Source organism: Myxine glutinosa, chromosome 13 (genome assembly GCF_964187855.1).
Source record: "Myxine glutinosa chromosome 13, kmMyxGlut1.1, whole genome shotgun sequence".
Taxonomy (NCBI): domain Eukaryota; kingdom Metazoa; phylum Chordata; class Myxini; order Myxiniformes; family Myxinidae; genus Myxine; species Myxine glutinosa.
In genome coordinates this window covers 337,858-351,276 of record NC_136273.1, presented here as the reverse complement: position 1 = coordinate 351,276, position 13,419 = coordinate 337,858, and the positions used below count along the sequence as shown (strand labels likewise).

At 41.6% G+C, this 13,419-nt stretch overlaps 1 protein-coding gene across 1 annotated transcript in view; it reads left to right on the top strand.

Moving 5' to 3' along the window:
* Positions 1–13,419, top strand: part of LOC137414735 (rab GTPase-activating protein 1-like) — a 370,611-nt gene that overhangs the window by 102,654 nt on the left and 254,538 nt on the right. Inside the window, exon 12 of the mRNA XM_078766930.1 lies at positions 3,694–3,844. Within this exon, the coding sequence (XP_078623056.1) occupies positions 3,694–3,844 (151 nt within the window). The remainder of the gene's footprint in view (positions 1–3,693; positions 3,845–13,419) is intronic.

Below are 13,419 nucleotides of genomic sequence, written 5' to 3'. Positions count from 1 at the left end.
TACCCCCTCATCATATGCCGAATGACCTGATAGTCATAAAGTAAACACAATAAATACCCCTTATTATATGCCGAATGACATGATATATACAGTCACGTGAAAAAGTAAGTACACCCCATGTAAAGTTTTGACTTTTTCAACATACAGCTGTTTGATCTTCATTTCAACAATATTGATAGATAAAGGTGATATAATACAACAAATATCATGAAACATTTACATTTTGTAGTCCATTGTATAATTTAAACAAACATGAATGCAAATTTCAGTGGGTTGGACAGCCCTCACCGCCCTCACCGACACCTGCCCTCACCGACATGTCAAAGTTTCTTTGTTATTTAAACACACTCTTAAACATGCCCTCACGACGTATAAAAGTTTCTTTGTTATTTAAACACACTCTTAAGCATACCCTCTTCCTCTTAAACATGTCCTCGTCACCGTGTAAAAGTTTCTTTGTTATTTAAACACACTCTTAAACATGTCCTCGCCGACATGCAAAAGTTTTTGTTATTTAAATGCACTCTCAAACATGTCCCTGCCGACGTATAGAAGTTTCTTTCTTATTTAAACACACTCTTAAATATGCCCTCGCTGACGTGTAAAAGTTTCTTTGTTATTTCAACACAATGTTAAACATGCCCTCGTCGCCGTGTAAAAGTTTCTTTGTTATTTAAAAACACTCTTTGACATGCCCTCGTCACCATGTAAAAGTTTTTGTTATTTAAACACAATCTTAAACATGTCCTCGCTGACGTGTAAAAGTTTCTTTGTTATGTAAACACAATCTTAAACATGCGCTCACCGACGTGTCAAAGTTTCTTTGTTATTTAAACAGAATCTTAAACATGTCCTCACCGACGTGTCAAAGTTTGTTTGTTATTTAAACACAATCTTAAACATGCCCTCACCGACGTGTAAAAGTTTCTTTGTTATTTAAACACACACTTAAACATGCCCCTGCCGACGCGTAAACGTTTCTTTGTTATTTAAACACACTCTTAAACATTCCCTCGCTGACATGTAAACGTTTCATTGTTATTTAAACACACTCTTAAACATGCCCTCGTCACCATGTAAAAGTTTCATTGTTATTTAAACACACTCTTAAACATGTCCTCGCTGACGTGTAAAAGCTTCTTTTTTATTTAAACACACTCTTAAACATGCCCTCACCGACGTGTAAAAGTGTTTGTTGTTTAAACACAATCTTAAACATGTCCTCGCCGACGTGTAAAAGTTTCGTTGTTATTTAAACACAATCTTAAAAATGCCCTCGCCGACGTGTAAAGGTTTCTTTGTTATTCAAATGCACTCTTAAACATGCCCTCGCTGACGTGTAAAAGTTACTTTGTTATTTAAATGCACTGTTAAACATGCCCTCGCTGACGTGTAAAAGTTTATTTGTTATTTAAAAACACTCTTTAGCATGTCCTCGCCGACGTGTAAAAGTTTCTTTGTTATTTAAACACACTCTTAAACATGTCCTTGCCGACGTGTAAAGGTTTCTTTGTTATTCAAATGCACTCTTAAACATGCTCTCGCTGACGTGTAAAAGTTTCTTTGTTATTTAAAAACACTCTTTAGCATGCCCTTGCCGACGTGTCAAGGTTTCTTTTTTATTCAAATGCACTCTTAAACATGTCCTCGCTGACGTGTAAAAGTTTCGTTGTTATTTAAACACAATCTTAAACCTGTCCTCACCGACGTGTAAAAGTTTCGTTGTTATTTAAACACAATCTTAAACATGTCCTCGCCGACATGTAAAAGTTTCGTTGTTATTTAAACACAATCTTAAACATGTCCTCGCCGACGTGTAAAAGTTTTTGTTATTTAAACACAATCCTAAACATGTCGTCGCCGACGTGTAAAAGTTTCGTTGTTATTTAAACACAATCTTAAACATGTCCTCGCCGACATGTAAAGGTTTCTTTGTTATTTAAATGCACTCTTAAACATGCCCTCGCTGACGTGTAAAAGTTTCTTTGTTATTTAAATGCACTCTTAAACATGCCCTCGCTGACGTGTAAAAGTTTCTTTGTTATTTAAAAACACTCTTTAGCATGTCCTCGCCGACGTGTAAAAGTTTCTTTGTTATTTAAACACACTCTTAAACATGTCCTTGCCGACGTGCAAAAGTTTCTTTGTTATTTAAATGCACTCTTGAACATGCCCTTACTGACGTGTAAAACTTTCTTTGTTATTTAAAAACACTCGTTAGCATGTCCTCACCGACATGTCAAAGTTCTTTGTTATTTAAACACACTCTTAAACATGTTCTCACTGATGTGTAAAAGTTTTTGTTATTCAAACACAATCTTAAACTTGTTCTCACTGACGTGTAAAAGTTTATTTGTTATTTAAGCACACGCTTAAACATTCCCTCTCCGACGTGTAAAGGTTTCTTTGTTATTTAAACACACTCTTAAGCATGTCCTCGCCTCCGTGTAAAAGTTTCTTTGTTATTTAAATACACTCTTAAACATGCCCTCGCTGACGTGTAAAAGTTTCTTTGTTATTTACACACACACTCTTGAACAAGTCCTCACTAACGTGTAAAAGTTTCGTTGTTATTTAAACACAATCTTTAACATGTCCTCGCCGACTTGTAAAAGTTTCGTTGTTATTTAAACACAATCTTAAACATGTCCTCGCCGACGTGTAAAAGTTTCGTTGTTATTTAAACACAATCTTAAACATGTCCTCGCCGACGTGTAAAAGTTTCGTTGTTATTTAAACACAATCTTTAACATGTCCTCGCCGACTTGTAAAAGTTTCGTTGTTATTTAAACCCAATCTTAAACATGTCCTCACCGACGTGTAAAAGTTTCGTTGTTATTTAAACACAATCTTTAACATGTCCTCGCCGACTTGTAAAAGTTTCGTTGTTATTTAAACACAATCTTAAACATGTCCTTGCCGACGTGTAAAAGTTTCCTTGTTATTTAAACACACTCTTAAACATGTCCTCGCTGACGTGTTAAACTTTCTTTGTTATTTAAACACACTCTTTAACATGCTCTTGTCGCCGTGTAAAAGTTTCGTTGTTATTTAAACACACTCTTAAACATGTCCTCGCTGACGTGTTGAAGTTAATTTTTTATTTAAACACATTCTTTAACATGCCGACGTAAAACCGATGTGTAAAATTTCTTTGTTGTTTAAACATCCTCTTAAAAGTTACATTATTGACCCATTTTGAAGAGGGACACTACTGGCAGCCATATTCGATTTTGACATGAAGATGGTCCTCAAACACTAATTTGACATCAGAAATGGGTTTTCCATCCCAAAATTGGTTGAAAAAGTGGTGTTTTGTTCGTTTCTACTCTCGTTGGTTCAAAAGTTTTGATTTACCCTATTTTGAGATGGCGCTTGGCAGCCATATTGGATTTTTTAAAATGCCACTCAGGGAGTTTTAGGATACCTGCCAGAAATCATTACTGGGGACTCTAATAAACTAAAATCAACCATGAAACCTCATGTGGCAAGCTTTTCCAGCTTGAGCTTAATATCACCAAAATCCTGTGGAGGAATTTGAACTCCTCTGCTGATCAGAGAATAGATAAAAGAGCTAAGGAATGAGGAAGATCCTTGCTGAAAATGGTTACCATGATAAACTTCTTCTTTGGGGATGATAAATCCCATCTTACAGATGCTCTTTTCCACTTCTACATCACGCTATTCTGACAGGCATTCCAATCCGGTGACCAGGCCGAGACAACTCACAGCGTTGGTTCGAGGTGGCATCCCAGAAGCTTTACGAGGGGACGTTTGGCAACTACTAGCTTCGTGTCGTTCCGATGATCTTGTTCTTCACAATTACCGACTCCTCGTGGCCAAGGCAAGTAAAGTGGCTGATGTCACACACATTTATGGCATTCATGGTCACATGTCTGCACTTTTGTTTCAGCACAACATTGTCATTTAAAAATCTTCCCAAGTGGTTATAATTCTAACACAAGTCACCTGAATACCTGTCCCCCAAACCTCCCCATTCCTCACCCCTAAACATTCATGCATAAACTATTAGCATTGTTTTCATAACTGGTTCTTCATGAATGTTGCACGCTTGAAATGCTCCAATTTTCATGGTATTTCTGCTTTACTTCCATAACGACTTCCTTATGGATATTTGTGTGGTGCCATCACACACATGTGCAAGCTTTTTGTATGAGATAACTAAACAGAATTGTCTTGCTTCTGGTAATATTTTCCATCGACATGCGAGAATTTCACTGGTACATTTGGTGTTGCACTTCAAAAATATTCCTGACACTTGTTTTTATCGTTGTGGGAAAGTCCTCAACTTATCCATTCAAAACATTCACAGAATCGGGGCTCTCGCTTGGGCATCGATAGTAGTATTGGTGTGCTCCAATTCCCAATCTCACCACAAACGATCATGTTAAAACGTCACGAACAGAGTGTTGTATCAGTGAGTATGCCATCCTTTGTTATGCCACCTGTGTGATCTGATGATGTTATGCCACCTGTGTAGTGTAACCCTAACCCTAGCAACATAAAATATACCGTCACACTCTTAGTTAGATTTGTCCATTGTATGTCTGGCCAATTCTTCATTGCTCCCTTGGTTTCAGGACTTTCTCACCAGCATCCCATGATAGAGTAACAACATGTCCAGGATGAATTGTCCACATTGGAAACTTTCACCCCAGAGAGGTACTTCATATAGGAGTAGCAACAATAAAGAAACCGATTGAATTTCGAGAGTGTTATTTCAAGTAATGCTTCAAAGCAGGAACATTAGCACATTGGACAAATAACTTTTTCAATGATAGGAATCAACAAATATCTGATTATAGGAAAATTATTCTTGGGATAGCACAGAGATCAGTAAAGGCAGTAAAAAAAACAAAAAACCAATTTATATATATTTTTTATGTAGCTCTTTCTGACCACTAACTCACTGACTGACTGACTGACTGAATGAATGAATGACTGTCTGATAATGTTCGGTGCCTTCTGGGTGTCGTAGAAAATTAAAATTTGGCATGCCGGCGGACATCAAAGTCGGTACACCGGGAAAAAATCACAGAACAATCGGAAAGCATCCGTAAATGAAAATTTACGTTAAGAAAAACCTTAAACGCGTCCGTAAAAAAAACAACCTTAATCGATATCTAGCATGTGAAAATTGTAATTTTTATATGACGTCATAATTATCATTAAAAAAAATTACAGGTGGAGTTGCATCGATGGTGAAAATTTCCTGTCAATCGGACCAACGGTTGCAGAGAAAATCATATTTACTCTTAAATTAAATTAATCTTAAATTAACTTTAATCAATTAATGACCCGGTCCGGTCTGGAGAGGACACTGGCGTTACTTGTTCGCCGCTTCTCCGACTGGATCATTGTATATAGTCTGCTTTTCTGGTGGTCGTGGCGGCTTTTTGGCCGTTGGGTCTGCCCTCTGCTCGGTCCCGGCTCTGCTCCTGGCTCCGCCTGCCCGGCTCTTCCACTGTTTCCTCAGGCTAGCTCCCGTTGTTTGTGGCCGTTGTTTGCGGCTGCAGCTGTTTGCTGCTGCGGTCTTGGTTTGCTTGATTAGCGGCTGCGGTCGTTTGCCGCTGCGGCAAGGCCTACTCGTCCTCCTCAACCTTGGCCTCTTACTCGTCCCTTCGCTCCTGCCTGGCATGGCTCTAAGGTACTCCGCCGCAAGGCGTCTTCTGCTCAATACTCACTCCACCCCATCATGCATCTCTGCAATCAAATCCCACGGACTCCTGCGACGACCCAGATACATTCATAGAGGCTCCGGTCGTAAGTTTGTTTATTTACAAACAGGTCACTTCATTCCCGTACTCTGGTCGGCTCAGCGTACTCCCACTCATCGTCCCAGCGCACCTGGTCACAGCAACACACACGATCGCACCTCCTGTCTGCAAACCCTGGCTAAATCACCTCAGTTCATCCCCACCGTACAAAGCAACATCAAGCTCACCCTGTTCAATACCCGGTCCCTCAACAACAAAAGCCTCATCCTGAACGACTACATTCTGGATAATAAACTGGACTTTCTCTGTCTCACTGAAACCTGGCAACAACCTCTGGACTACTTCTCACTCAACCTCACTACATCCAATGGATATTCTTACATCAATAAACCACGCTCGGAGGGCCGAGGTGGTGGAATTGCCGTAATTCACTGACAGGACATCAAGACCAGCCTCATCTCCATCTCATCTGCTCCATCATTTGAACACCTGGCTTTTAAACTCTCTGTTCACACACAGTCAGTCATGGCTGTCGTCTACCGCCCTCCCAAACCACACCCATCATTCCTGTCTGACTTCTCCTACTTTCTGACCCAGCTCTGTTCCCTCTCCCCCTCAATCCTCCTCTTCGGTGATTTCAATATCCACATGGACTCCACTGACTCCACAATAACCACTGACTTCACTGATTTACTCACCTGCTTTAACCTCACTCAACATTTCAACTTTCCTACCCATAACCGTGGTCACATTCTGGACCTTGTCTGCTCTACTGGATTAATTTTGCACCATCTCTCTGGCACCATCTCTCTGGCATACCTCTCCCTCTCTGACCACTTAGCCATCACTATGACCATCAACATCCCCACCCCAGCACCAAGGCATTATCGCACTATCAATTTCTGTAAGCTAAATGCTCTTTCACCTACCTCATTCTTATCCACCCTCTCTGAAAAAATGTCCACTTCTCCCTTCGTTGACCTCCACACCCCTTCTGACCTCACTGACTACAACAACCACACTCTCTCCTCCTGCCTTGACCAGCTTGCGCCTGTGAAAACCAAAACAGTTTCTTTCACCCATTCTGCTCCCTGGTTTACCCCTGAACTCTACCTGATGAAAACTCGTGCTCGCCAACTTGAAAGACTCCGCAATAAAACAGGTCTCACAATTCACTCCCAAGCCTACAAGGACCACCTACAACACAACAAATATGCCCTCTCCCACGCCCGCTCCGCCTACTACTCTCAAATTATCCACTCTGGCTCTGGAAACCCAAAAGCACTCTTCGCTACAATAAACAAACTCCTCAGCCCCCTGGACACCACCACCCAGTCATTCACAGTAGACAACTGCATCTCCTTCCTTTCGTTCTTCCAAAGCAAAATTGACAACATCTATAGCAGCTTAACCACTACCGCACCTGCTCCCCCTCAAACCACCTGCCCCCCCTTATCCTGCCAACCCCTGTCTCAGTTCTCCCCTGTCTCCCCTACTGACCTCTCTGAACTCCTCATCGGAATGAAAACTGCCACCTGCACTCTGGACCCCATCCCCTCCAGCTTTGTCAAGGCCTCCCTTCCTGCTCTCTCTCCACTTATCACTGCAACAATAAACTCCTCCCTGTCTACAGGCATCGTCCCACCATCCCTCAAAATTGCTGCTGTTACCCCCATTCTGAAAAAACCTGAACTCAACCCTGACACCCTAAACAACTTCAGACCCATCTCCAACCTACCCTTTCTGTCAAAAGTTTTGGAACGTGCTGTAGCCACTCAACTTAAGCATCACCACTCTGCCAATAACCTGTATGAAACATTCCAATCCGGATTCCGCTCCAACCACAGTACTGAAACTGCTCTCCTCAAAATCACCAACGACCTTCTCCTCTCCTCTGACGCTGGCAACCTCAACATTCTCATCCTCCTCGACCCCAGCGCCGCCTTTGACACCATCAATCACACCATCCTCCTCACCCGACTTGAAACCACCTTTGTCCTTTAACATTACCGGCACTGCCCTCTCTTGGATCAAATCATACCTCTCCGACAGACGCCAGTTCATCTCCATCAATAACTGCAAATCCCCCACTGCTCCCCTCCCCCAAGGTTCAGTTCTTGGGCCCCTCCTCTTCATCCTGTACCTGTCCCCCCTTGGTCACTTAATCCACCGTCATGGTCTCCAATTCCACTGCTTCGCCGATGACATCCAGCTTTTCATCTCCACCAAGTCCATCTCCACTGCCACCCTCTCTATCCTGACAAACTGCATCACTGAAATAAAATCCTGGCTTCAAATCAACTTCCTCAAACTTAACTATGATAAATCTGAAATAATCATCATTGGCCCAAAAACGCTCACCAAATCCACCCATAACTTTGCACTCAACATCGACGGTTTCCCAGTATCCACCTCCCCTCACATCCGGAATCTTGGCATCATCTTTGACCAAACCCTCTCCTTCGACAAATACACTAAACAGATCACAAAGACAGCCTTCTTTCACCTGAAAAACATCGCCCGTCTCCGTCCATCCCTCTCCTCCACGGCTGCAGAAACCCTCATCCACGCCTTCATCACCTCCCGTCTGGACTACTGCAACAGCCTCCTCTTTGGTTCACCCTCAATAATCATCAATAAACTCCAATACATTCAGAACTCCGCTGCCCGTCTACTCACCCATTCCCGGACCCGTGACCACATCACCCCCGTCCTTTACAAGCTTCACTGGCTCCCCATCCCCCAGAGAATCCAGTACAAAATCCTCCTCTTGACCTACAAAGCCCTCCATAACCTGGCCCCATCCTACCTGGCTGACCTCCGCTCTGCTGGTACCAACCTCCTGACCCGCCCCCCCTCATGCGGACCAAATTCAGATCCTGGGGGGACAGGGCCTTCTCCATCGCTGCTCCCACCCTCTGGAACTCACTACCTCACACCATCAGAGACTCCTCCTCACTCACCACATTAAAAACATCACTCAAGACCCACCTGTTCAACACTGCATTCAACATTTAACCCACAGCATTTAACCCCTGACTATCTCTTCTCCTGCTCCTGCCTTTTGCTTTGATTATTTACCTGTTGATTTTTGTCTTTTTGCACTTGTTTTTTTGTACTCTGTCAAAGCGTCTTTGGGCTTCTTGAAAAGCGCTATATAAAATAAGTGTATTATTATTATTATTATTACTCTGTGTGGACAAACAGACAAACAAATAAAAAATCACACAAAGAGCAACACTTGGCAAAAGAGAAAAAAGCAGAATGGCACTCAATAGACCATCCTTTTGACCTCACAAATTAATTGGTGGTTGAATTCAGTTGGCTCATATGAAAATCGTATTCAAATTTAAAGTGAATTGGATGAAAATTGAGGATTTTAGAAATTTGAAATTGTTGTTGACCTTTGGCCTATGTTGACCTTTTGGCCTATGGTGATCTCAAAAATAGATGGTGATTGAATTCAGTTTGCTGATATGTAAATCCTATTCAAATTTCAAGTGAATCGGATGAAAATTGAGGATTTTAGAAATTTGAAATTGTTGTTGACCTTTGGCCTATGTTGACCTTTTGGCCTATGCTGATCTCAAAAATAGTTGGTGGTTGAATTCAGTTAACTGGTATGTAAATCCCATTCATATTTCAAGTGAATCGGATGAATATTGAGGATTTTAGAAATTTGAAATTGTTGTTGACCTTTGGCCTTTGTTGACCTTTTGGCCTATGCTGATCTCAAAAATAGTTGGTGGTTGAAAAATAGTTGGTGAGCCGATATGTAAGTCCTTTTCAAATTTCAAGTCAATAGGAAGAAAATTGAGGATTTTAGAAATTATATAGACAGCACTCTAATCATTGTAGTTGTACAGCACTGTAATCATTGTAGTTGTACAGCACTGTAATCAATGAAAGAAAAGCAGAGTTATACAGCACCGTAAGCAATGAAAGAAAAAAGCACCGTTATCCAGCACCATAATGAATGAAAGAAAAATGCACAGTTATACAGCACGATTAATCAATGAAAGAAAAAAGCACAGTTGTACAGCACCGTAAGCAATGAAAGAAAAAAGCACAGTTATACAGCATCATAATCAATAAAAGAAAAAAGCACAGCCATACAGCCCCGTAAGCAATGAAAGAAAAAAGCACAGTTACACAGAACCGTAAGCAATGAAAGAAAAAAGCACGGTTATACAGCATCATTATAATTGAAAGTAAAAGCACAGTTATACAGCACCGTAATCAATGAAAGAAAAAGCACGGTTGTACAGCACCATAGTCAATGAAAGAAAAAAGCACAGTTATACAGCACCGTAAGCAATTCAAGAAAAAGCACAGTTATACAGCACTGTCGTCATTGAAAGAAAAAAGCACAGTTATACAGCACTGTAAGCAATGAAAGAAAAGCAGAGTATTACAGCACCGTAAGCAATGAAAGAAAAAAGCACCGTTATACAGCACCATAATCAATGAAAGAAAAAAGCACAGTTGTACAGCACCGTAAGCAATGAAAGAAAAAAGCACAGTTATACAGCACTGTAATCAATGAAAGAAAAAGCACAGTTATACAGCACTGTAATCAATGAAAGAATAAAGCACAGTCATACAGCATCATAATCAATGAAAGAAAAAACACAGTTATACAGCACCGTAAGCAATGAAAGAAAAAAGCACAGTTATACAGCATCATAATAAATGAAAGAAAAAGCACAGTTATACAGGCCCAAAATCAATGAAAGAAAAAAGCACAGTTATACAGCACTGTAAGCAATGAAAGAAAAAAGCACAGTTGTACAGCATCATAATCAATGAAAGAATAAAGCACAGTTATACAGCACCATAAGCAATGAAAGAAAAACACAGTTATACAGCACCGTAAGCAATGAAAGAAAAAAGCACGGTTATACATCATCATAATCAATGAAAGAAAAAGCACAGTTATACAGGCCCAAAATCAATGAAAGGAAAAGCACAGTTATACAGCACCGTAAGCAATGAAAGAAAAAGCACAGTTATATGGCACCATAAGCAATGAAAGAAAAAGCACACTTATACAGCAGCATAAGCAATGAAAGAAAAAAGCACAGTTATACAGCATTGTAATCAATGAAAGAAAAAAGCACAGTTATACAGCACCGTAAGCAATGAAAGAAAAAAGCACAGTTATACAGCACCGTAAGCAATGAAAGAAAAAGGCACAGTTATACAGCACCATAATCAATGAAAGAAAAAGCACAGTATACAGCACCTTCATCAATGAAAGAAAAAAGCACAGTTATACAGCACCGTAAGCAATGAAAGAAAAAAGCACAGTTATACATACAGCACCGTAAGCAATGAAAGAAAAAAGCACAGTTATACAGCACCGTAAGCAATGAAAGAAAAAAGCACAGTTATACAGCACCGTAAGCAATGAAAGAAAAAAGCGCAGTTATACAGCACCATAATCAATGAAAGAAAAAAGCACAGTATACAGCACCTTCATCAATGAAAGAAAAAAGCACAGTTATACAGCACCGTAAGCAATGAAAGAAAAAAGCACAGTTATACAGCACCGTAAGCAATGAAAGAAAAAAAGCACAGTTATACAGCACCATAAGCAATGAAAGAAAAAAGCACAGTTATACAGCACCGTAATCATTGAAAGGGATGAAATAAATAAAAAATAAAATAAATAAAAACAGACTTTCGAGATCAGATCTTTTATTTGGAGATCAGATCAAGATGGCCGACTGGTCGCCATTTTGTTGAAAGTGTCCCCAACCATTTATTGAACTTTTCATTCTCATTTATTGAAATTTTTTTAAATTTGAAATTTGAAAATTTATTGAAATTTATATTGAACATTTTCATTTATTGACAAAACAAAACAAAAAAAACAACATTTATTTTCCTTTCTCCACGTGTGCTGTTGTCTCATCCTGTACTTTCTGTCCAGGTGTGCTGTTCGCCCCGCCCCCATTATCTCCTTGACATCCACCTTTTGCCCTGTTCACGTGACTCGTGGTGGTCCCTCTCGGCTCTCCCCCACGTTGGTATTTTGTGCATAGAAGATTGTTTACGGTTCTGTTTCAATATTATTTAAATATGTTTAACCTTTCCCCTTCAGTGTTTTATTCAGTGGTATATTACAACACGCTGTTTTTCTTCCTATTCAAAAGGCTTTTTTCAATATCCTCTCCAACTCATTCCACGTCAAAAAAAAGAAATTCAATCTCTTATACGTCTCCCTCACTACATGGTCTAAATTCACATTCATTCCACCCCTCCTCCATCGTTCTGAATCGGATTGCTAACTTGAAAATCACAACAAACCCAATTTGTTATCAATGTTTGTCTTTCATTAATCATCCACTTTCTAAACTCCCCCCTTGCCCCTCCACTCCTGAACTCCCCCCTTGCCCTTCCCCTCCTAAACTCCCCCCTTGCCCCTCCACTCCTGAACTCCCCCCTTGCCCTTCCCCTCCTAAACTCCCCCCTTGCCCCTCCCCTCCAAATCCCCCCCCTTGCCCATCCACTCCTGAACTCCCCCCTTGCCCTTCCCCTCCTAAACTCCCCCCTTGCCCCTCCCCTCCAAATCCCCCCCTTGCCCTTACACTCCTAAACTCCCCCCTTGCCCCTCCACTCCTAAACTCCCCCTTGCCCCTCCCCTCCTAAACTCCCCCCTTGCCCCTCCCCTCCTAAACTCCCCCCTCACTCCTCCCCTTCAAAACTCCCCCCCAACCCCTCCCATTCAAATCTCCCCCCATACCATTCCTCTCCAATTCTCCCTCCTCCCCCCTCCTCCTCAAAGCTGCCTCCTCCCCACTTCGTCTCCCTTCTATCTCATACCTCCACCCCCCCCCCCCAACCTTCTAGTTTCCTCTACCCACCCTCAAACAACCCCTCACTGTGCCTCATCTCTTCACCATCAAACCTTTCATCCTCCTCATCCTTCCCTTTCTTGGAACTCTTCTGTAATCTCTGACACACTATCAACTGCTCTCCCTACCTCCCCCTCTCATCCTTCATCTTACCCTACTCCTCCCCTCCTCTGTCCTGTACCCGATGCTCCCCCTTTCTCTTCATTAACGGTATGGACCTCAAACATCCGGGGCCTTCGCTCAAACCTGACTGATCTCTCCACACAGGTTGCTTCTGACAATCCAGATTTGATCTGCTTAACAGAAACTTTCCTCCTTCAAGATGTCTCTGATTCCTTAATATCTCTTCCTGGTTACTCCCTCCTCCGGTATGATAGACCTGAGCCTCGTCCTGGTGGTGCGGTGGCTATCTTTATCAAAAACTATCTTCCTCACTCTCCTTGCACTGCCCTCTCTCCTCCTCACCCCCAGGAGTACCTCTGGCTACGGCTTCCTCTCCGCTCCCACCTTTTGTTCATATGTGTTCTGTACCGTCCCCCAAACAGTGATGACTCCATTTACATTTCACTGTCTGACAACATGGACCAACTTCTATCCACTCATCCCAACTCTCTCTTCCTCATATGTGGTGACTTCAACTGTCATCATGCCACCTGGTTGAGTGTGGGTTCCTCTCTCACCAGTCATGGCACCTCAGCAAAGGACTTCTGTGACTCACTGGGATTGACACAATCTGTCAATTTCCCGACCCGGAACTCAGCCAATGGAGTATCTTCTCTTCTAGACTTGGTTATGACAAACTTCCCTGCTAATGTCTGCTG